General features: G+C 49.0%; 1 protein-coding gene across 1 annotated transcript in view; it reads left to right on the forward strand.

The window, feature by feature from the left end:
* Positions 1-21364, forward strand: part of CCDC12 (coiled-coil domain containing 12) — a 41716-nt gene extending 20352 nt beyond the window's left edge. The window contains exons 2-7 of the mRNA XM_075043607.1: positions 6627-6697; positions 17656-17735; positions 19496-19557; positions 19658-19692; positions 20107-20183; positions 20493-21364. Of these exons, the coding sequence (XP_074899708.1) occupies positions 6627-6697; positions 17656-17735; positions 19496-19557; positions 19658-19692; positions 20107-20183; positions 20493-20572 (405 nt within the window). The 3' untranslated portion in view covers positions 20573-21364. The remainder of the gene's footprint in view (positions 1-6626; positions 6698-17655; positions 17736-19495; positions 19558-19657; positions 19693-20106; positions 20184-20492) is intronic.
* The last annotated feature ends 211 nt before the right edge of the window (positions 21365-21575 follow it).

Here is a 21575-nt window from a genome sequence, read left to right on the forward strand (position 1 = left end):
ACAACTGGAAATAAGCTATAGCATCGTATGGGCTTCAAGAGAAGCTGCCAAAGAAAGGAGTGGCTCTTCCACCTGCCACCTTCAGGACAAGGTTGTGTCCTTTCCCTTTTCTTGGAAAAGATGCTTTACCTGAATGTGGATTGCCACAGTGTAGGGATAACTGGCTGAGACTTCCCAGATCAGAGGCATTTTAAAAGTCAGGCAAGGTGATTTAACCATCCCTTTTGGCCCTAGATCTTTGAACGCCATGCAAAGTGAGCTGCTTCCCTTGTTATTACAGTGGAAGGCACCAAATAGCTGGGCAGGCTTCTACCAGCAAGAAAGAATCATGATAAGATGCTGAAGCCCAGGGGAAAGTTTCATATTTCTCAAAATGTTGTATTGCCCAGAGCAGATGCTCTCACAAGTAGCCAAGACCTGCTTCACATGCAGGGAAGCACATGATGGGTGGGAGAGTTTGCTTTACTGCAGGTAAAATAAGTCTCATGTTTTCTAATTTCATATGCAAAGTTTGGCTGTATGCCGGGAGAGGAGGTGATAGAAATGCCTTCCTCAACTGCATTTCTCTCTGCTGATTATCAAGGCTTACCTCCTGCTTTGTGATATGACCTGCCTGAAGTCTGGGAAGTGGTAGAACATGAAATCTGGTGCTTTCCCCAAAATGCTGGAGGAGCCTGATATTTTGCAGTGGGAGCTCAATAAAATCCAGTTGTTCTTCAGCAGGCAAATAAAGCTTCTGCCTGGCAGGACCATGGGTTGTGGGTGCTGACATGAGATGGACTCATCTCCCTACTAATGACCCAGAAGTTGTCATCTTCACTGCCCTCCTGTTACATGTAAACTGTAGCTTTTAGCTACATGTTGACTGTGCTTACAAAGTGTTTTTACCAAATGGTCACTGTCCATCTCTGAATATTGAAATGTTAGATGTATTCTTCTCTTTGCCTGGTGCTGGCTAGGAGGGAACTAATGCAATTAATGCTGACCAAATAGCATGGTTTACATCCCGGGTTTGCAGGACCCAGGTTCTGAACCTTGCAGGCATCATCCAACTCCCCATATGTGTTCAGCTAGGAGCACAAGCTATTAACTGATCCCATGTAAAGCTTGCTATGGGCCTTGCGGGTGTCGCAAAGAGGCAGCTGACACCCTTCTTTGAACAACCTGATGCAAATCTTCTTGGATTTATGCCTTGAACAGGCCGTGGATTAGACTCTTTTTATCTCAGACCTCTTTGTGAAGAGTGGGAGTCTGTGGAGCTGAAGTCTTCATGTTGGTAGCTACAAGCCAAGCGTTGCCAGTTGCGATGTCTGTGAATTAAAATAGGTAGGAGACTACAAACGAGCAAGCTTTTTAATGGTGGGAGTTTATCTTTGGAGTGTCTCCTTCTAGAGACTGAAGGATGGAAATTATTTTATTTGCAGGTAGTTGGTGAACAGTCTTGTAGACTGTGTGTGTCTCCAATCTTATGACTTACAGCTAATAATAAACACTTCACTACAGGATGCCTTGAAAAGAGGAATCGCTAAGAGTGAGAGTGGAATGGCAGAGGGGTTATTTTTGGCTCCCTTTGTGGCATTAAGGTTTGAAATGTGAGAAAATGAAGTTGAACCAAAAAGTAGTGAGAGTTGAATTGCTGCTGTGCACCTGTGGGAAGTGACCACCAGCCAGCAAAGGGAAATGCATTAAAACACTTGAAGGACAAACTGGTAATTAGGGCAAATGCTGTTTTGGGGAGGAATATTTCTTTTCCTGTGTTAAGAAATGAAAATTGTGACACAACTGTTGAACAGAAGTATTTGAAGAGGATGATGAAGGGGCAGCTCTTAAGACAAAAATTTGGAGCAAAGTGGAGAATCCCAAGACATCGCTGCTGTGTCAAAGTCCTGAGGGATCCGATAAATCCAGTATGGGCAGAGAAGAAAGAGGAGAGAGATGGGGCAGCAGTGAAACATGGAGCCGTAAAATAAGTTGCATGTTCGAGAGGCTGTCTCTGTATCAATAAATGATCATGGTAATAGGATCTGCCTTTCTACAGCCCTTTGCTCCCAAGGAGGCACAGGATCATCGCTGCAGGCTCTGTACGTTGCATGTGGTTTCAGGTTCTGCACCTGCAGGAGTGGCTGGAGAGGGAAGCTCCCCCATGTTCGTGCAGCCGTTGCCCGCATGGCTGGTTGTGCACAGGAGGAAGGAGGTGTTGGTTGCAAACCCCCTTTTTTTTGTCTTTGCAAGGGCAGTTAGTCATCCACTTCTGCACTAAGCAGAATGTCGAGGGAATGTTATTTCCCCCCTTTCTGTCTACTTATTAATGTCTTTCAATACCACTATCTCTTAGCTATGCTCAGGCAAGGTGGCATGAGCAAGGAGGCTTCCTATCTTAGCCAGGTTAATTTATAGCACTGATGGATGCAGTGTGAGCTGCTCCAGCTGCTTTTGTGCTGAAGCGGATGAGTGCACATGCAATCCTTCTGCAGAGGATGCAGTGCCTGCATGTGAGGACAGTAGTGTCGTACGGTGTTTCAGCTCTGCCCCGGCTCTTTGTTGATACTCCAGGGATTTCTGGGAGTATTCCCTGAACAATTTGGTTGTATTATTTCAGACTAAAGTGAAGCATGTTTGTTTTGAATATAATTTCAGGGCATGTTCCGAGTAGCTACCTGGAGAGTGCAGGGGATGCAGGTAAAGCCTGCTATGGTAAACCTTTTTCTATTGCTAGTCAAAGCTACAGGCATTGCCAAGCAATGGGGTGCATCTCTGGTTTTTGTGGAGGAGTAATGATCTCTAAGGGGGTCTAACAGAATTTTTTGTAGGAATATCACCGTGACTTGAGAAAATATTACAGTGGTATTGGGGAATAAATTAAAATCTGTGAGCGGATCTAATGGATCAAGCTGTTGTGAGCACCAGATCAATCCTTTCCTTTCTGTGTCCTGCTGCCGTTGTGCACAGTCAGTCTCTAAGGCTGCAGACACTTTAAGTGCCACTTTCTGCTGTAGTAATTGAAAGTTTAGCTTTCTTATGCAGCAGGAAACCCCAGCATTTTGGGTGAGGTAGTGTGGAAAGCAGAGGAGGGATCTTCTCCAAAGCCTGGCTGGCTGGGTGCTGCTAGCAGTGCACCCCGCTTGCTTCCTGCTCCAGCCTAAAACCATCAAAAAGCGGTTTGAATCAGCTGCAATTTATACGTATATTTAGAAACCTGTGACAGCAACCTCCATGCAGTGTCTAGAGTAAGCCGGTGCTGGTTTATAACTTTGCCTTTTTTCAGCTGGTGTGAATTCAAGTGCTTGAAGGCAGCAGAGGAAGCCCTCGTGGTAAGCTGTGGGTAGAGAGTGTGTGCAGGGGGAAGGCAGCACAGCCTGGCTGGAATTGTAAGCAAAAAGCTCGGCAATTGGAAGAGGAGCAGTGATCCTCATCTGCTGCATCCATCAAATATTGCTTTAGACCCCCCCGTGTTTTTTTTGTAGAGTTGGTGATGAACTTCCTCTTTGCAGAGCAGCGACCGTTCCTGGTGCTGTGGGAGGTTTATGGCCTCTTTACCATGTGTCACCTCTGCCCTGTGGCTGGGGGTTTTCGTCACTCTGCTAATGAAACCGAAATCTTGTTTACAGATTGTTTTGCAAATAGGGAACCAGCATTAATTTCTCTTGCTGGGAGTGGGTAGGGGGGGAAGCCTGACTTCAGACATCCATTTCAGACCTTGTTTGTGTTCCACTTGCACGCTGATCTATCTGGTGGATCCCGATTAGCAGTGGATGATGGCAGGGAGTAGAATTTAGAGGGCATTTGCAGCAGTGATGAGCAGGCTGGAGATGGTTAAGTGCAGTTATGCTGTCTCCTTGAACTGTACTGGTGTCCTCATTATCCTGTGTTCCCTTCTGCTGAAGTACAGGAGGGACCGTATCTCCTTCCCAGCTCAGGACATCCCCAGGGAGATTCCCGCACCCATTCTCATGCTGCTGAAGGGCAGTGTGCCTGCTCCGTGCTGTCCAAGAAGGTGCTATGAGGAGAGCCTTAGCAGTGGAAAAGTCCCTGGTTGAAGGCACTACGGGACTTGTTGCATGAAGTTGCGTTTGCTGGTGGTGTGCTTGATTTTTCTAGGAATATCACCATGTGGGTAGGGAGCTGCTCTGTGCTGGCTTCCCCCAGCACATGCTCCTTACCCACAGGAAAATATTTGGGTGGTAACGGGGAATAAATTGGAATTGGGGATTTTGGGCAAGCTCTAGAAGGGTGGTGGGATTTCAGTATGAAACTATTTCAGCATACAGGGAGAAGAAAGATTTGCAGCAATGCAAAGAGTGCAGGCTTGCGGTGGGAAGAACGGCCACTGCTTGATGTGAATATTTTTGCCAAATATCTCTTTAGGATTTCAGAACCTGCTTATAACCCTCCTGGATAAAATTCTAGCAAGAATGAGGGGAATGCAGGCTCTACGTGTGTGCACTACAAGTATGAAGAGATGAAAGGAATGAGAAAGGACTTAAGAGCACAGGAAGGTACTTCCCACAACTTTAAATAATGTGGACTGAAGGGTGTCTAAATATTACCTAGCACTAAGCTCACACCAGAAAGTTACAGCAGGCTGTGCGTGCTCTTATCCAGCCAAGCTCATGGTCTTTATTGAACAAGAAATGTCTGTGCAAGTACCACAAGGTTACAATGGACTTAAAAATAAAATTGCAAACAGGGAGTTAAAGCTGAACTAAACATTGGTTTTAGGAATGATTTTTTTTATTTCTTTCTAAAAAGAGAGGACCATTTTTCTTGCCCTTTGATCAGGAGCTGAACTTGAACAACTCCAGTTGCTGATGAGCCTGAACCAGAACTGAGCTATTTCCTGGCTCGTCTGCCTGTTTGCACGTAATCTAATTTTTAACCCAGGTCACAGAATACAGTTTTAAAGTTCATATAGTCAAGATGCATGTGATAAGTAAGCTGCTCACTAGAGAAACCTTTCTGGTCCTTTCAGAGGTTGTGAATAAGTTTAGCAGGTGAATAATTTTGGTATCCTGAAGTTGGCTATTACATGTCTGAACTCGCCAGTGAAGCTTTTAACAGAGCAAGGAACTAATCAAAGTAATTTCTGATCTGAAAGTGATGTTGGTCATGTTCTGGTTATAACCAATTTTTGCTTGCAATTTTCCAAAGAGAGATGAGAACCTATTTCAGTGTTGAAAAAAAGACTTTGAGCAGACTGACCTGGAGGGCTTAATCTCTTTGAACTGGGTGAAAAGGACTGCTAACCTTTGTGATGTGATGAAAGACTTTTCTTGAAAATAGTTTCTTTGGTCTCTGAGCTGTTCCTATTGAAAGGTGGATGAATGTTGGCACAACAGCCCCCATATGTTTGTAGCAATGTGAATTGTAGCCAGGTACTACAAATGCTGTGTATTTATTACCGGGTAACTTGGGTAATACTTCTCCTGGAGCTGGTCACGCTCAAGGAAATAAAGACTTAATCTGCTATCTGCTAGAGCTGCGACATTTTCCTTTTCATTTGGAGGATGATGGGGGAGTTAAATCCCCAAAGCAACAGCTTCCAGGGAAGTTGTTCATTCATTGCATTTGCTATAACAATATACTCTGCAAAATAAGGGCAGATGTGGTTGTCACGGAGCATACTTTGTTCAGTGGCTGAATGAAATTAGTTAATCAGTGTGAGAACCAAACAAAACCCTTTCCAGCTCGTTATTGTTAACGCTCAATATCTGTGCCTGTCTGGATAATAAATATAATTGGTAACTTAACTAATAAGCTGTTAGTGCCAGTGTATGGATGATGCAAAATGAGCCTCTTTACAATACTGTAACACCCTGTTAAAGAGAAATTTGATTTATGTTACTGCACAGTGTTTCTGGAGCTGAAATTAGACCCTTTGTTGTGCTGATCGCTGTTTGATTCCTGCTGTCTTGTTTTGCAACCTCTTAAAATGTCCAGAATGATTACTTAGGAGAAAGAAAAGGGACCTGTGCAAAGCGTGCTGGCGTGTGCTCCCTGGACTTTTGCAGGTGATCTGCTGTGTCGTGAGCCAGCCGAGTGTGGGCTTGCTCACTTCCTAAACTTTTATTATCTCTTCTGTCTGCCTATAGTTCCCTTCAATCAATGCAATGATACCTGTCCTTTCTTCTGGATCCTGGAGTGTGGGATTTAACTTCAGGTCCCTGCCACAGCAACAGGGTGAAGGCATACATGGCTGCTGGCTGTCCTCTGTTTTGCTCAGTGCCCTGATCTCCTTTTTCTCTGCCATTTAATGTGAGGTGGTAATTCAAACACGGGCTGAGGCTTCTGAGCTCTGTTATTGATTGCAACTTGCTGTTTGCTCTCTGAATTGATGCAGTTACCAGCAATAAAAGGGGATATCAGCACCGAGTGGCATGATTGCCTCCGAGAGGAAAATTAAATTTTCCTTGCCCATTCTTACATTTGTTTATTGTGCTATCTGTACAAGCAGAATACTAAAGGGAGAAAAAGGAAAACAGGCTTAATTTAAAGGTGTCATAATGTAAAAGTCATTTCAAACTGTGCATTGCTGTTTGTCCTGTGCCCTCCGGGAGGGTTTCTGGGCTGCTGTTTGCTCTGTCATTTCCAGAGAGGCCAAGGCCTGACAGATCAACTTCTTCTTTCAGAATAAGGACAGCAGTGAACGTGAGAACAAGCAGCTCAGAGAAGATGACGAAGAGGAGACTGTCAAGCACAAGTAATTATTTATTTATTCCCACTTGTCTCTCTTGTATGTATTGTTGAGGTGCTGCTCTCGTGTTTGCTAATTAGGATCTTTCCTTGGCTTCTAACATGCAATTTTTTTTTAGTGTGAATTTGATCTCATGGTGTAAGTGATCTGAGATGGGGGAATAAAGATGAAAAGCCTGGGGCTGACTTGCAACATTTGTGTGGGTAATAGGGGGAAGGTGCTGCCATCAGAGGCGTCGGGAGCATTTAGGCTGCCTTGCTTTAGGCTCCTTTGAATTCAACAGCCATTGCTGCATCTCTGTGCCCTGCATGTGTGTCATTTTAGGTGTGGATACTTTTTTCCATGAACGGAGGCCCTCAGGGTACATGTGTCTGTTTAACTGTGGCCCACCGCTGTTGTCTCTTGTCACCGGAAAATGTGAGCACAAAACTAACCGAGGCGGGGTGTCACTCCTGGCAGGACCAGCTGACTGTGCAGTTGGTTTCCTGCCGGTAAAAATGCCGTCAGGTCTCCTTTGGAGACGATGGGGGGTGAAGTTTGGTTTGAAGATGCAGGACGTAACCTTTTCTCATCACTTTACTGGCTAGAAACCTCCTCTGTGGGAGGTGTGCATCAGAGATGCTGCTGCAGATGAGCACGTGTGCTCTGCTGAGAAAGAGTAAAATCCTCGCTGCTTTTTGGGAATAACTCCCAGCAGAAAATGCATCCCTTCTTGAGAACAGCCTGCCTGGATTTGGGGCTGGGAGTGCTTCTTGAGAACCATCACCGAGACTGAACTTTGTAGGCGCCGTGGTTGGGTTTCATGCCGGAAGAGGCACGAGGTCTGGGCTGAAGCTGAAACAGGAGCTAAAGGTCTTGGAAACGATGATGAATAATGAATAAACAGCTCTTGAGCCCTGCCACTTGATACGCAGTGTGGTGAGGTGATGCAGCGTGCGGTGGTCCGCTGACGAGCAGCATCAGGCCTTGGCTGTCTCTACCATGCAATGAGCTGGCATTGTTGGGCTAGCAGTGATGTGCTCCTGCTCCCGAACTGGAATTATGTGTTGGTCCACTAAATCTCTGAAAAAATCTTTCTTTTTTCTACTCCGACTGACTTTCAGGCTGGGGTTTGCGGCTTTTTAGCCACTGCTGAGCAGCCTGGAGTGTTTCAGAGGTGATGTGGTTTCATACCAAGTCTCTGGCATCACTGCTGTCAAGTTGGTAAATCACTTTTTCTGAAAGTGCCTGTTTGTGAGCTCTTATGGCAGGTTCTGCAAAAAGCCTTCCCCTGCTTGTGGGTGATGCCCTTGAAACTTCACTGAGGTTATAGGTAGAGAGCAAAGGTGTTGAGTAGAAACTGCCTGCAGATGTGGGCACAAGGCTTCTCCTGAAATACGTGGGCGCGATGCCTTTGGGGAGTCAGCTTTTGGGGTGAAAAACTTGCTTTCCAGATCGATTTTCCTGCGGGAGTCTGTAGCTCTTTGTCCGCCTATCCAAGTATAGCATGTTTTGTCGGGATCCAAATGTAACTTTGCAAGGCAAATTAGAGCAAGATCTGCTCTGCAGGAAATGTTTGAATCACAAATTTGGCTGAGATGATTCTTAGCTTTTGCTTTACTTGTTGAATGTCCTTTTTCTGTTGCCGGAATTGGATGTGTGTTTTTAACAAGATCTAGAAGGCCGGCGAGCTGATAACTTGATTTCATCTTAGATTTTTATTTCCCAATAGTGTAGCTGAACTTTCTCAGCCCTTTGAAAAAGGGAACTGCTGTGTGCTAATGCCCTGTTGGCTGGTGGCAAAAGGTAAGCTGAGATAATCTGCTAGTGTTTACCCTAAATTTAAGAAACAAGGGGTCCTGGTAACTGAAAGCTGCCTTCCCTGTGAACCACTCCCTCACCCCAAACAAGCACCTCAATAGCTGTGCTGCTTTCTCAAGCTGAAAACCACCAAGAGCACACATGGGGAGGGGAAATCTAGTGGTTCAATAAATAATCCTGTGGCCTGTACACAGGGTTTAGGTGCAGTGACCACCCTGAAAAGCTGGCAGCACCCTGGGCTTTTGCTGCAGGCTGGCTCCTTCTCCATCCCTGCAGCTGCAACTTCTGTGCCAGCCTGCACCCGAGACCATCCTTTATACCCTATAAAAAGGACAGAACTGCCAGGCGCTGGCTTTACTAATATTTTCGTGCTGCCTATGTGACGACACACTTTTTGGCAGCTTCCTGTTTTTTTTCTGATCGACTCAAATCTCCTCCCCCCCTCTTTTCTTTTTTTTTTGTTCCTTGTTTTTATCTTTCATGCTGCAAGCTACCACCGCAGGAACAAGTGCTGACGAAGCCCTCTGTGAAAACCCTGATACACTCACAGCAATTTCAGCTCAGGCTATCTCTGATCTGAGCTCTCAGGGGAGTTTATATCTGTAATTGCAAAGAGCTCAGGTTATTTTATTTTTTTTAACCAGTTACGCTTAGCCCACTGACCAGGAAACACCTTCTGCCATGGTGCAGCCTGCAATCTGCCTTTGCAAGGAACAGAGTGTGGGTGGACTTTGGCCCTTCTGCCCTGTTCCCATGGGGAAAAGCAGTCGTTTTGGGGTTTGGGGATCTGCAAGGTGAGCGCTGTGTAAAGCCACGGCTGGCTGGAGACTGGCATTGCTGCCCCGCCGGGAGCAGAGAGGCATTGAGCTTTGAAGTTGCGTTGCAGTTCTGCAAGCGTAGCTCGTCGGGGATGTTAAAAGTGTAAATAAAAATCCAAAGTAGGGCTTGGAGAGGGAGGGGAAAAAAAAAATCTTCAACTCTTCACCTTAACTAGAAATTAAGCTCCAGTGAGCTGCTGTTAATCAGCTGCTGGTGTTTTGCCACTTAGTCATCCTTTAAAATTACAGCTCTGTGCTGTGCTGCTTGCAGAGATGAATTTCTGGGAGGAGCTGGGGAAGGTAGGGGTTGGGAAATGCAATCTCTCCCCTTGCTGTGGGAAGAATGTCACAGGGCAGGTCAAAACCACTGTCGGACTTTTTTTTTAATCTCTGCACAAAAAAATACAGCAGTGAGTCTGTTCAGCATTGGCTTTAGCTTGGCAGGACAGCCAAGGCAGTAGCAAGGATAGCTGCTGTGTGGACGTGCTTCCTTACATCTTGGAGCGTGGAGACCTTAATGGAGAGCTTACAAAGAATAGAAAAAAAAATAATCAAATATGGGTGACAGCAGTGTTTGCTTGTAGGCTGAGCTCCATACACGGTGTTTGATCGACATCTGCGTGGACAGCTGAACCTGTTACCACTGATGGCTTGTCCTGATGGACACAGTGCAATGAGTCAGGCTCCATCACCACCCCAAATCTCCCACGTTGGGGAGGTGCTTGGCCCACGGCAGGAGGAGGTGGGCATGGGCAAGGCTGTGTAGTGTCGCACCTTTTGCTCAGTGCCGGAGAAAGGAGAAGAACAGGAGTTCAGATGGCTGCATCTACCTGGGTAGTAACCAGTGGGGGTACTGGGTGAGGAGACTCAGGATCCAGCAGGACCTAGGCTCCCTTCTGAAGATGCTTGTCCCCATTTTGATGCAGTGCAGAGCCCTTCTCCCCTCCAGGGCTGTGAGGACGCTGTGGACCTTCCCTCTGGTTAGAGCTGTGCCTGTCTCTCTCTGGAGGAGATGGCAGGGAGATGATCTCCTTTCACAGGGAAGGCCCCATGGAGCTTCAGCTGGTCCGAAGCCTGGCTGCACCTTCCTAACAGAGGCTGTCGATGTGGTCAACGGGTGCCTGGTGATCCTGGCTTTGCCTTGGACAAGCTGGGTGTCCCTCTGCCTGTCCCCCAGCGGCAGGGTGCAAGGGTGATGCAGCCAAAGGTCCCTCCTACCCAAACCTACCCCAAACCCTGGTCCCTCCTGCCCAACCCTTGGCTATGAGTTCCCAGCATCTTCCCAGCAGTCCACTCTTTTTCAGTAGTCACTGCTGGGAATGCATCCCCGCTGTAACCAAACCACAGCATTTTGGGTGTTGATTTGTAAGTGCGTAGACCTCCACCTGACCTGCCTGTAGGAGAGCTCTTGGTGTGGTGTGGGGGCAAGGTTGTACGTAGCCCTGAGCTTACGTGGAGCGCCTTTTTGCTCACAGACCTTGTGCTGGCTATGTGCCGAGACAGTGGATCTGAACCTGGTTATTGAAGTGTGGAGTGCCGCAGAGTCGTGCTTGGCACTATTTTGAGGCTGGCTAGGAAGACGTTGAGGTCCTGTGGCCATCCGAATGCTACCAAAGTACCTTCAAGGCCTCTTTTTGGCTTGAGCCTCATGGGTAGCAGGTAGTTTCTGACCCACCACCAGCTGAAGAAGCTGAAGAAACCCTGTAAGAGCGTGGGTGAAGCGTGCTCTTGCACCAGCATGCAGAGGAGGGTAGCTGGGTGCTGCAGGCAGGGTCAGGGTTTGCACATCAGCCAGCTCCTGGTGCTGCATCACCAGCCTGTGTCCCGTGCTGCAGATTGAGTGTGGGTTTTGTCCCAGTTGTATTTACTGTTCTTGAAGTTGCTTGTGTCTGCCTGGAAAGCACTCAGCTGCCTGGTAAAGCAGCGTGGGAGGCCAGATGGCCTCGTGGCACCTGACTGCATTTGAAGAGCTGCTCTTGCAGCTCTCCTGCAACACCTGGGAATACATCTCTCCCCATCCGTGCTCCCCCAGGAAGCATGTCCTGAGAAACCAGCTGCCTCGGCAAGTTTTGGGGGCTCGTGGTGTTAATAGAGGCATTTGTTTTTTTGGCATTCCCCGAGTGCCTTTTGGCAGCCGCTTGGGGAGGAGGATGTGCTCCGACATGCTCAGCTATTTGAGCATGAGCAGCCCTCTTCCAGCAAAAAGAGATTGCTCCTCGGAGGGTGGGTGCTGATGGGTCTCTGCCTCTGCTTGTTGCTTGCTCCTTTTCTGCCTTGGGCGAGGAATCCAGGAGCAAAGGTAACAACTTTGTCCTCTTGATCAAACAGCAGTGCTGGACCTCTGAATTAGAGACATGTCTATCCTCCTGCAAGAGAAGGTGTGAGGAGAGCCTTGACTAACACAGTGTGCATTCGGGACGTGGAAGTAATTTCTTGGTTTCTAAGTTGGAGCAGATGCAGATTGTCTTGGTGTGTATCTTGGTTGCTGGAAAGGTCACTGTGTGCAGCGAGGTAGCCTGGAGATGTATGGACCATGCTTTTGATCCAGCCCAGCTGTAGGGAAGCCTCTAGGAAGGTTGCAGCAGGAGGTGGTGTACCCAGATGTCAAAGCTGTCTGCAAGGGAACAGGCTGGGTAGGAAAGTGAAGTGCAAAAAAAAAAAAAAAAAAAAAGGAGGGGTTGTGAAATTAAGTCCATGCCAGGATTGATGGGTGTTGTATAGCAAGGCTTGCAGTGCCCCAGAAGGGTGATGGTGCTGTGGAGTTCCCTCAGCACCCATGGGTGATCACGCAGTGCCCTGTATGTGCTAAGTGACTTTGTAGAGAAGTGCAGCAGGTCTGTGGGGGGGGTGAACAAGGGGAGCAAAGAGGGTATAAGGGTCCAAGCCTGAAATCTCTGCCCAAATGCTCTTCATCTGGTTCTTTCCATGGGGTCTGCAGATGGTAAGAAAGCAAATAAGCTTGTCAGTCAGTTAAACTCGCTATATGGTGAATTTTCTCTGGCAAAAAAAAATCAGGGGAGCTGTAGAAAAAGCTTGAAAATGACTTCTGCTATGTGGTTTGCAACTGGAAACAGAAGAGGGAAGTGTTTGCTGCCACTGAAGAGGATCTGAGTGCTGCCCCAGGGGACACCTTCACCGCATGGCCCTGCAGGTACCCCAGTGTCCCTGCTCCTTTCACGTTCTTCAGCAGCTCGGCCAGAGCCCAGCGTGGGCTCCCTCCAACTTGGGCCCCAGACCTCCTGGATTGCTGGTTAAGTTGCCTGCTTTGCTGTTCTTGGTTGTCTGGCTGTCTTTTTGGTGCTTCTTCAAACCTTCTTGCCATCGTGGGGCACGTGATGAAGCACAGGAGGGTCCAGCAAACCACCACTCCTTCAAGGATTTCAGACCTCCCTCATATCTTCTGTCGCAGTAGTTTCTTTATATGTTTGAGTGTGGCTTCCCAGGACCACCCAGGAGTAAGTGAATTTTGGAGATGCAGAGAAATAAAATTAAATTATTGTGCTGGTTCCTCTTTAAAGGACAATGTGGAAATGGTTGCCCAGGACAGCAAGTTGGAGTGGCTCTTGCAAAAATGGAAGGCTCTGAAAATGGGGGCTCTGGACCAGCTTGGGAAGGTCAAAGGGCAGCAAATTCTCAAACCAGATGGTATTTTTTCAGGGCTTTGGAAAGGAAATTGCCTGAAATGGCTGAGATATGATTTAGAACACCCAGGACTGCCCTAAACTGCTTCCAAAGAATGGAAAGGCTCTACCATGGCACTTCAAAAGTAGACATCTGGGATCTGGGTGTTTAAAACCACTTTGTTTTGATGATGCAGCAGAGGAAGCATCTCTTTTTTATTTCTAGCTTTTTTCCCCCTAGTTATCAGGTGCCTAGAGACGATGCTGAGGAGCACAAGAGACATTTAAGCAGGGTGATGTGAAGGGCTTAAGGGAGACTGAGAGGTGAAGAGCTGTGGAGGACACCCGCTTCTGATCCTGGGCAGAGTAAGCAGGGTCTGCAAACACCGCTGGACTCCTGCATTCTCCTGCTAGTATCTGTCCTGCTGAGGTCTGCTTGCCTCTTTGACCTCCAGAAGCACTAAGAAAACTGTACTGAGATGTCCCAGCCAGCTTTCCTCGGCCCCTAACCTTGTCCTCAGAGAGGTAAAAATAGGAGGGTGCTCTTGAAGCAGTCTAGTGGTGCAGCTTCAAGTGACTTGTGATAGTAACTATGGGAGCGAGGATGCTGTGACATCTAAAGAAATCACCATTACAGGGTTTCTTGGCAAACCCGTTCCCCATGCTCCTGATGCAAGGACATCAGCAAGTGGGTGCTTCACCAGAAGGCTTGGAAAGATCCATTCATCAGTTGAAAACTGGTGTTTGCTCCATAAAGCCCTTGGGACTGGAGGAGTAAAGCAAAAAACAACCTCGCAGACTGCTTTGAGTGTCCTGTATTTTGCACTGAGATAGCTCTTCGCATTCTGCGCATACCCTGCATGCCGTGCCATTTCCAACCCGCCTGCTTCAAAGAAAAGCTGACTCTCTTCTTCCCCAGCAAGGAGCTCTGGGCTGGAGTGGAAGGTGGATTTGAGGCATTCCTGACCCAAAACAGGGAACCTGACAGGCTTTCAGGAGATGCTGGGAGGCTGTGTGCGCTGCTTTCCTATGTAATCACTGCAGCTACCCAAATCCTCTTGCATTCCTAGGAGCTTCCAGCACAGACCTGCACTCACTGCTGGCCTTAAGGTTATAACTACCGTTCCATCTGTAGCAGTCCTGGCTGGTTTGGGCTGAAATAGGCTGGGAAACACCACACAAGGTGCTCAAGTTGCAGGAGATCTTCTGGGTTGGGCACATGCATCACTTCTAAGGAGATGCTGATAAAATCTGCTAGTGACTGTGCACAAGCTTGACCCCACCCTAAAGCCAAATGGTTCAAACCCAGTTCTTGTCAGGGTGCTCAGTCCTTCCCAAGAAGTGTTAAGCGCTCACATTAGTGCTGGTGCATTGCCTTGAGGTGCCCTCCACCCCTGGGAGCTGCACTCCCTAACCTGCCTCCTACGTGCCCATTCTGCCATGGAGCTTGTTGTTAGCTCTGGGTTTTTTTTTGTTTTTGTGGGAACTTGGATAATTCATCACTTGTAAAGCATGCCGGGCTGTCTTTCTGGAACGCGGTGCTAGAGGAACTGCTGGCACCTGAACTTTATTTAACCCACCTCTGTGGAAGACCAGCAACTTCTTCTAAATCTATATATTTTTAACCCTTGCCTGCCTTCAAGTTACTTGGGGTAGCACCGCCCTGCTCCTCATCTCTCTGTTTTTATAGACATACTTGTGCACAGAAGAAGGGGGAGATAAGTGTTCTGCTCCTGCTGGTGCGTGGTGAAATCCCTGAGCCCCCCAAGGAGGCACCCGCGGGGACTGCTGGGCACCGGGAATTACCAGAGGCAGGTGCGAAAGCTGCTCTTGCCTTGCACAGTTAATTAAAGGGATCAATTTTTGTTTGTTTTCTCCTGCCGCTTGTGGTTGTGCATGGGTTTAATAAGGATCTGAAAGCACTGGTGCCAGGTGCAGGGGGGATCTTCTGGGCACAGCCTCGTAGCCCATCTCCTCTTCGCCCCCACACGTTGGCTGCATCCCCTTCTGCCAGACCTGTGCTGCTGCTCGTCCCATCTGCGGCAGAACCTGCCAAGTTGTGCCTTATGGTTTTCTTTTTTTTAAGCTTGTGGATAAACCTCCAGCGAGCATGAGCAGTGCTGGACTGCAAGGCTTTTGTTTGCAAGCTGAGGTGGGGCTTTCTGGGTGGGAAGGGTGTCAGGGAGCAGGTTTAAACTCCAGTTCCTCTTCCTTGTGTGTTCCCCAAGTGGTGCTGAAACCCTGCAGCAATGTAATGAAGGGCTGGACACCCTTCTTGCAGCAGGAACCAGACCTCCAGACTGTGTGTCCCTTGAAATGTGGGATCTGGGAGTTTCTGCTGCAAACAGAAGACCTCTTAGCTCTCTGCTGGTTTGGCTGTGGCCGAGCAGCCGCAGCTCCCATTGCATATGCAAAATGATGATTTTAAAATATTGCTTGTCAAGGTGTAATGGTAACATCTTGCTGGACCGAAAGAAACAGCTCACTTTGCCCTCTTGTTTTAGGCGTTCTGGCTGTAGGGAGTCTGGGTTTGGATCCCTTTCACGTGCAAGTAAATCCTTCTAAACATGAGCTAAAGAGACCAGAAAGTCTGGGAGATATTGAAAGTTCGCATTCTGCAGGCTCTGCCACTTTGTCAGATAAATCCTCTCCAGTAAGTGTGAGTCAGCCTGTGGCCAGATGTCTAATATTGCAGCCTGAGGTCCTGTTCCCTCCTGGATTAATTAGCTGCTCCTCTTCCTCCCCTGGCCTCCCAGGTTAGCAACAAAATCCTGCTAAGTGGAGATTGTCTGTAAAATCATGGAATAATGGTGATTTCTGTATGCTTGGAGATGGTATCTCCTTCTGCAAAAAAATTATCACTTGATCCTGCAGGATCAGCCTTCCTGAAAAGAACTGCCTTCCTGGCTGGGGATTGATGGTGATCAGTACAGGTTAATTTAATAAATCCCCCTTCCCAGGATATGCGTGTGTAAAAATACACATAAAACTGGGCACAGCAGCCTGTGTTTGTGTGGTGAAGGTGCTCTTGGCCTGGGGGAGGTATTGCAGCGACATGCTAATCTCTCCTGTGTTTCTTTTAAGCATTCTTTCTCCCAGCGCTGGGGAAGTTGTTCCTGTTTCATGGTGTTGCAGTGATGCGAGGGCTCGTGGGACTTGGGCTTGATTACACAAGAAATGTCTGCAAGTCTCCTAATCTGCCTGGCCCCTGGTTTCCAGTCTGCTGGTTGCATTTATCGCAGGTCTTGCTGAGCTCCAACCACGTGCTCCCACCACCTCCGTGGCACTAGCCGTGGTGTGGGTCGGACTCTTCGGAAGTAGATTCACCTGCCGGAGAGGGGATGGGATGGCGTGGGAAGGGTAGGACCTCCCTGCTGTGCTCCAGGGACCTCTGAGGTTGGGTTTTTTTGTGCTTCCCAGATAAGTGTGGCCATCTGACCGCTGACTACCTTCTTATCACCTCTTCTGGGCTGTAGCTTCTTCACGCTTTTATTTTGCTGCTCTTTGCTTTGACTGTAAACCCTTGGGATAGGTTGTATCTCACTTGCTTCTCCATCAGTAAAGTCTAGCAGGGAAGTGGCCCCAGGTCTCAGCTATGTGCTGGGAAGAAGAATGGTAATATTCAACCGTTGATTTTCCTGCCTGATAAGTGCCCTCTCCTGTGTTTGTATCTGGGCTCTCTGTGTCCTCTGCAGCGGCACAGCCACCCTCATTGCTGCCAAGGGCTTTGCTGACAGCTGGGGCAGGAGCATTGCTGGGCAGCAAGTGCCTTAGTTTCTATTTAAACTGATTAAACCCATCGATAGTGTTAAATGAGTTTAAGCTACTTAATTTGCCCTGTGGGCTAGTGTACTGTTAGATCCAGCAGCCTGCAGAGCGCTTTGTAGGTATGTGTAAGCAGCTGGAGGTGGGATAGGGTCTTGCGAGCTTGATTTTTCAGGGTTGTGGTTTTGGAAATGCCTGTGCTTGAAGCTTGCAGGGTTTGACTTCATTGGGAATCAGCCTGGAGGTGCACGTGACTGAGGTTGTCCATTTGAGGCACAAATTATTTGGGAGATGTGTAAAAAGAACAGGCTTGAAATGGGGGAAAACCAGCATCTGAGTATCGGGGAGGTGTGTGCACTGGGGAGAGGGCTGACTGCTGACTCCTGAGCTCTCCTGGAGAGAGGTGGAAGGATGGGTGAACTTCTGGGTGTCATTTGGATATCATTGTCCCTGTCGCCACCAGCTCCACCACCCATTTGCTCAGGAACCTGAATTTACTCCCCTTATTTGCACCATGTTGCTGACCTGCACCCCTGTTGGTAGCACTTCCAGAAGCATCTCTGGTGACTGGGTAACCACCTTGTACCCTAAATAGTCTTTTTTTTCCCTGTCCTTCCTGTGTACCCTCCTGGGATCATTTTTTTCCCTGATTGTGGATCTTCTCTGGTGTTGTCATCCTGAGTCATATCACTGGGTTGAGACCTAAAAGGGAGCTGGGCTGAAGTTCAGAGCTTTGCAAGGCAGCTTGGGTCTAGCTGCCTCTGCTTGGCTTGCCAAGACATTGCCTTATTCTGCTGAGCTCCAGGCTGACCCTGCCTTTTCTGACTTGTGTGGGCCACTGCTGGTCCTTGGCCGCTGCCTGCAGCTGCTGATGCAGATGTGCCCCTCGCTAGCGAGAGCCCATGGTCCAGGGCAACGTGGATGTGTCTCACTGCTCTCTGCTCTTCCCTTTCCTCCCCAGGGAGCTCAAACTGCGGAACTATGAGCCTGAAGATGAGGAGCTGAAGAAGAGGAAGGTGCCCCAGGCCAAGCCGGCCTCAGGTGGGTGCCAGCGGGAGTGTGGGAGGTGAAATGAGGGAGCATAAAAGCAGAAGTGTTGCCAGTGGTGGTGCTGGTGCCTGCGGTGAGGCCCCCGCTGCTTTGCTCTGGTCCAGAGGCTTGCAGGCAAGGCAGATCACACAGAGCTCTTTGCGGGGATTCACTGACTGCTGTAATGAGCTTCTCTCTAACAGCACATCCTACCTCCTCCAGCTGGTGAGCCTCCCTCCCCAGTGGTGTTCCCGGAGAGAATGAGGCAGCATTTGTGGCTGTGAGGACAAATAAAACAGCGTGGGACTGTGCATCCAGCCAGCATGCTGCAAAGTGGATGGGTTTTACCCTTCCTTTCCAAAATCAGGTGGCTTGGAAACCTCTGTGTTCCTGCTTGCTCCAACCCAAGGTGGAAAAGCCACTGGGATGTATTCTGGTAGAAGCTTGCTTGTGTGAGGATGGTAGGTCCTAGGAGACGAGTGTCTGCAGCCCTTGAGGATGCTGGCGTGTCTGAGCAGCCATGGTGGGAGCACTGGAGCTCTCCCGCTGCTGCTGGGCAAGTGTGATGCTTGCGGCCCCTCTTGCTTCATCATCCCTTCTCGCCCGTGGGGACTGCACACCCGGTATTGCACAAGTGGGGTGTGTGTCTGAGCACACAGAGTCCAGCCCCAAACCAAAGGGTTGATACTCAGAGGAACTGAGCTCTCCCTGGAGGATTCTCAAGGAGATTCGGGCTGGTTTTTGTTTGAGTTACCTTTAAACAAATATTAGTCATGAGTCCAGGGTGTTCAGTCTGCTATTTCCTAGCACTGAACCTCTGTGCAGCTCTTCAGAGGGAGGCAAAGGGTAGAAGTTCCCTTGATCTTGAAATATTGAGTCTTCCTGGAATAGATCTCTTTAAAAACACCCTAAATAAAAAGGCTGCCTTTGGGAGCACGGCAGAGATCTGGTAGGTAGGAATGCTGACACTGTGCTTTCTTTATCCTTTTGTAAAAGCTTAAAACTTCCCCTGACTCTTCCCTGGCGTGTGGTTTGGAATCGGGAGCAGCAATTTTGACCATTTCCAGTAAAACTCGTGCTCTCTGCCAGCCCTTCTTTGGAGCTGCAGTGCCCATCGGCTGCGGTTCCTGTGTCTGGAGTAACCACCGTGTCTGTCCTCAGCCACTTTGTGCAGGGGCTGAGGAGGATGGAGGAGCTGGGACTTGGTGTGGATTCACCTTAAATGTGCATTGGGCATATCTGTTCAGCGGAGTGGGATTTGCCCTTCCTTGCACAGATGTCTGAGTTGAGAGATGGAGGGCTGTTTGCCAGGCGTGCTTTGCCATTATCCCCAGTATCTGCAGACTTTTATGTAAGGTCTGGGCTGGAGCCTGATTCCTCCAAGATGTCTCAGGCGGTGGCCTTGTAAATGAGTCATGGTGAGTCAAATTCCAGTTTGAACACCTGCGGAGCAGCTGATCCCTGCAGGTCTTACGAAAAGATGACTTGAACCCGGCAGACTTCTTGCTGCCATTGCTGTTTGTGGCCTTTAATGGTTGTTGGGTTTGCATCACTTTCAGATGATTTTTAGGAGTGGAGTGGTGGTGGGATGCATGTGCCCACGTGTACTCACTCGTACGTACCACGCTCTTAAGGCAAAGATATTCAAATGGGCTTTTATAAAAGCTTTTTGTGAACCAAGCCCAGAGCTCTGGTGGGCTTCCCTGTACCTTGTCCCCTTGGTGTCCTGCCGCTGTGCCCTGTGCTGATGCTGGTCCTGTTCCCCCATCTAGTGGAAGACAAGGTGAAGGACCAGCTGGAGGCTGCCAAGCCGGAGCCCATCATCGACGAGGTGGTATGTATACTCAGAGCTGCTCTGTGCTGGGTGCATCTGTCTGTGTCTAGGCTTGAACCTTGCCTGCAGCTCTCACTGGGTGTCTCCTCTTCCTCCCTAGGATCTGGCAAACCTGGCCCCCAGGAAGCCAGACTGGTGAGTGTCTGCAGAGCCCTGCTCCTGGGGAGGGGGTGTTTGCATTACTGGTGGGTTACAGTCACCTCGAGGTTGTCTGGGTTGGGTTAAAAGTGCTAGAAATGGGAAACCTAGCCCTGCTGTTGAGGAAGACACAAGGCCTGGGGCTGTCTTCCCTTTTCCTGCTTACACCGAGTGACTCCACTGCTCCCTTTGGGATGCTTGTCACCATGGTGGCCTTGGTGACAAGGGACGCTCTGGACATTGGGTTGGTTTGCCCATGATCTGCCCTGGTGGCAGACACACACTCTGCTCCGTGGTGCTCATAGGAGAGAGAAGGAGTTTCTCTTCCTCTGGGAAAGGTGTAACACGGCCCCTGTGTTCACATCTGCCTGGGGCGAGGATTTGTTCTGACGCTGTCACTCTCCTCCCCAGGGATTTGAAGCGAGATGTAGCCAAGAAACTGGAGAAGCTGGAGAAGAGGACGCAGAGAGCCATCGCTGAATTGATACGTGCGTTATCCTGCCACAGGGATGGTGTATGGAGTCACCAGTTGTTCCAGAGGGATTACACGACCCTTATTGGGAGCTCGGTTCCTTGCTGTTGGGTCAGGGAGGGACTAGTGGAGCTTGATCCCCTTCCCAAAAGGGTCTGTGAAGCTGTCCATCCCAAGTAGCTTCCCCAAGGCCGCACGCATGCTTGGCTTGCGCAGCAGGGAAGGATGGTTTGTGGGCTCGGTGGTGGCAGTTCAAGTCCTCCGCTGTGTAGGTTCCCCGGTACAGCTGCTTTATTGCTAAGCCACTGCTGTTTCTCGTTTGCAGGAGAGCGGTTGAAAGGGCAGGAGGAGGAGCTGGCATCCGCTGTTGGGTCAGCAAAGCAGGAGGGAAGCGACTCTGACTGAGGAGGTCCATCCAGCAGCCTCGGACCATGGCTCTGCGGGTTTGCTTCTGCCAGCAATGCCGATCCCATTGCTCTCAGGTAGAGGCACCTTGTTGGGACATGCTGCTCACCAGCGCTCTGCCAGAAGCCCACAAATCCTACTGTGCCTGAAGGAGAGGGGCAGATCCAAGGAGCCCTGCTATCCCCTTTTGGACTATGGCTGGCTGTTGAGGAACATTTCATAGATAGCTTTTGGGGACCACAGGGGGCTGATGTGAGCAGGACAGACACCCACGTTAGCTTGAACCTAGGCTACCAGGACTCAGAGCAAGGAAGATGTGGGCAAAAGGGCTAGTGCCAGAGAAGGTAAATTCAAGCTAACTCTCTTCTTGTTTGCTGGGTAAGCAAGAAGATGCCCACACATCTAACAGCCCTTGGAGAGGTACAACCATTTTTCAGGGGACTGATGTTCCTGTTCCTGCACAGAGATGCCTTTTTCAAGGTGCTCCTTTTTGCAGAAGAGCTGGGGTAGCTGCCACGTGGGGAACAACGAGGTCTCTTGCTCTAGAGAACTGGCTGTGAGTATTTGGGAACATCCATGGTCAGACCCAGCATGTGCAGAATAACTCTGCTGGAAGGGGCTGTGCAGCTCGGGACTCTGTTGGCTCTGCGTCCAGTTGAGGTTAACGTGGGGTTTGTTCTGTTCTCTGAAGTTTTCTGACTCTCCAGGCTGTGCAGCATGTACTACTCCTCTATATGTTTTATAATTGACAAAGTTTGTTGTTAAATCTTTTCATAATAAAACAGTCCTGCAGCGGAAGAAGTTGTCACTTGTTCTGCAGAGGTCTGGGTGGAGGCAGCTCACTTCATCTCCCTTATGTCTGTGGGGATTTCAGACCATTGTGCACTGGTCCCTGTCCCCTTCGCTTCCCCAGGATGGGGAGCAGCAGGCTTCAGTTCACGTAAGTTTGAGGTGGCCGAGCTGTAGCTACAGCAGGTCAAGCACAACTCCTGGGCCGGAGCTG

This window comes from Buteo buteo, chromosome 2 (genome assembly GCF_964188355.1).
Source record: "Buteo buteo chromosome 2, bButBut1.hap1.1, whole genome shotgun sequence".
Classification (NCBI taxonomy): Eukaryota; Metazoa; Chordata; class Aves; order Accipitriformes; family Accipitridae; genus Buteo; species Buteo buteo.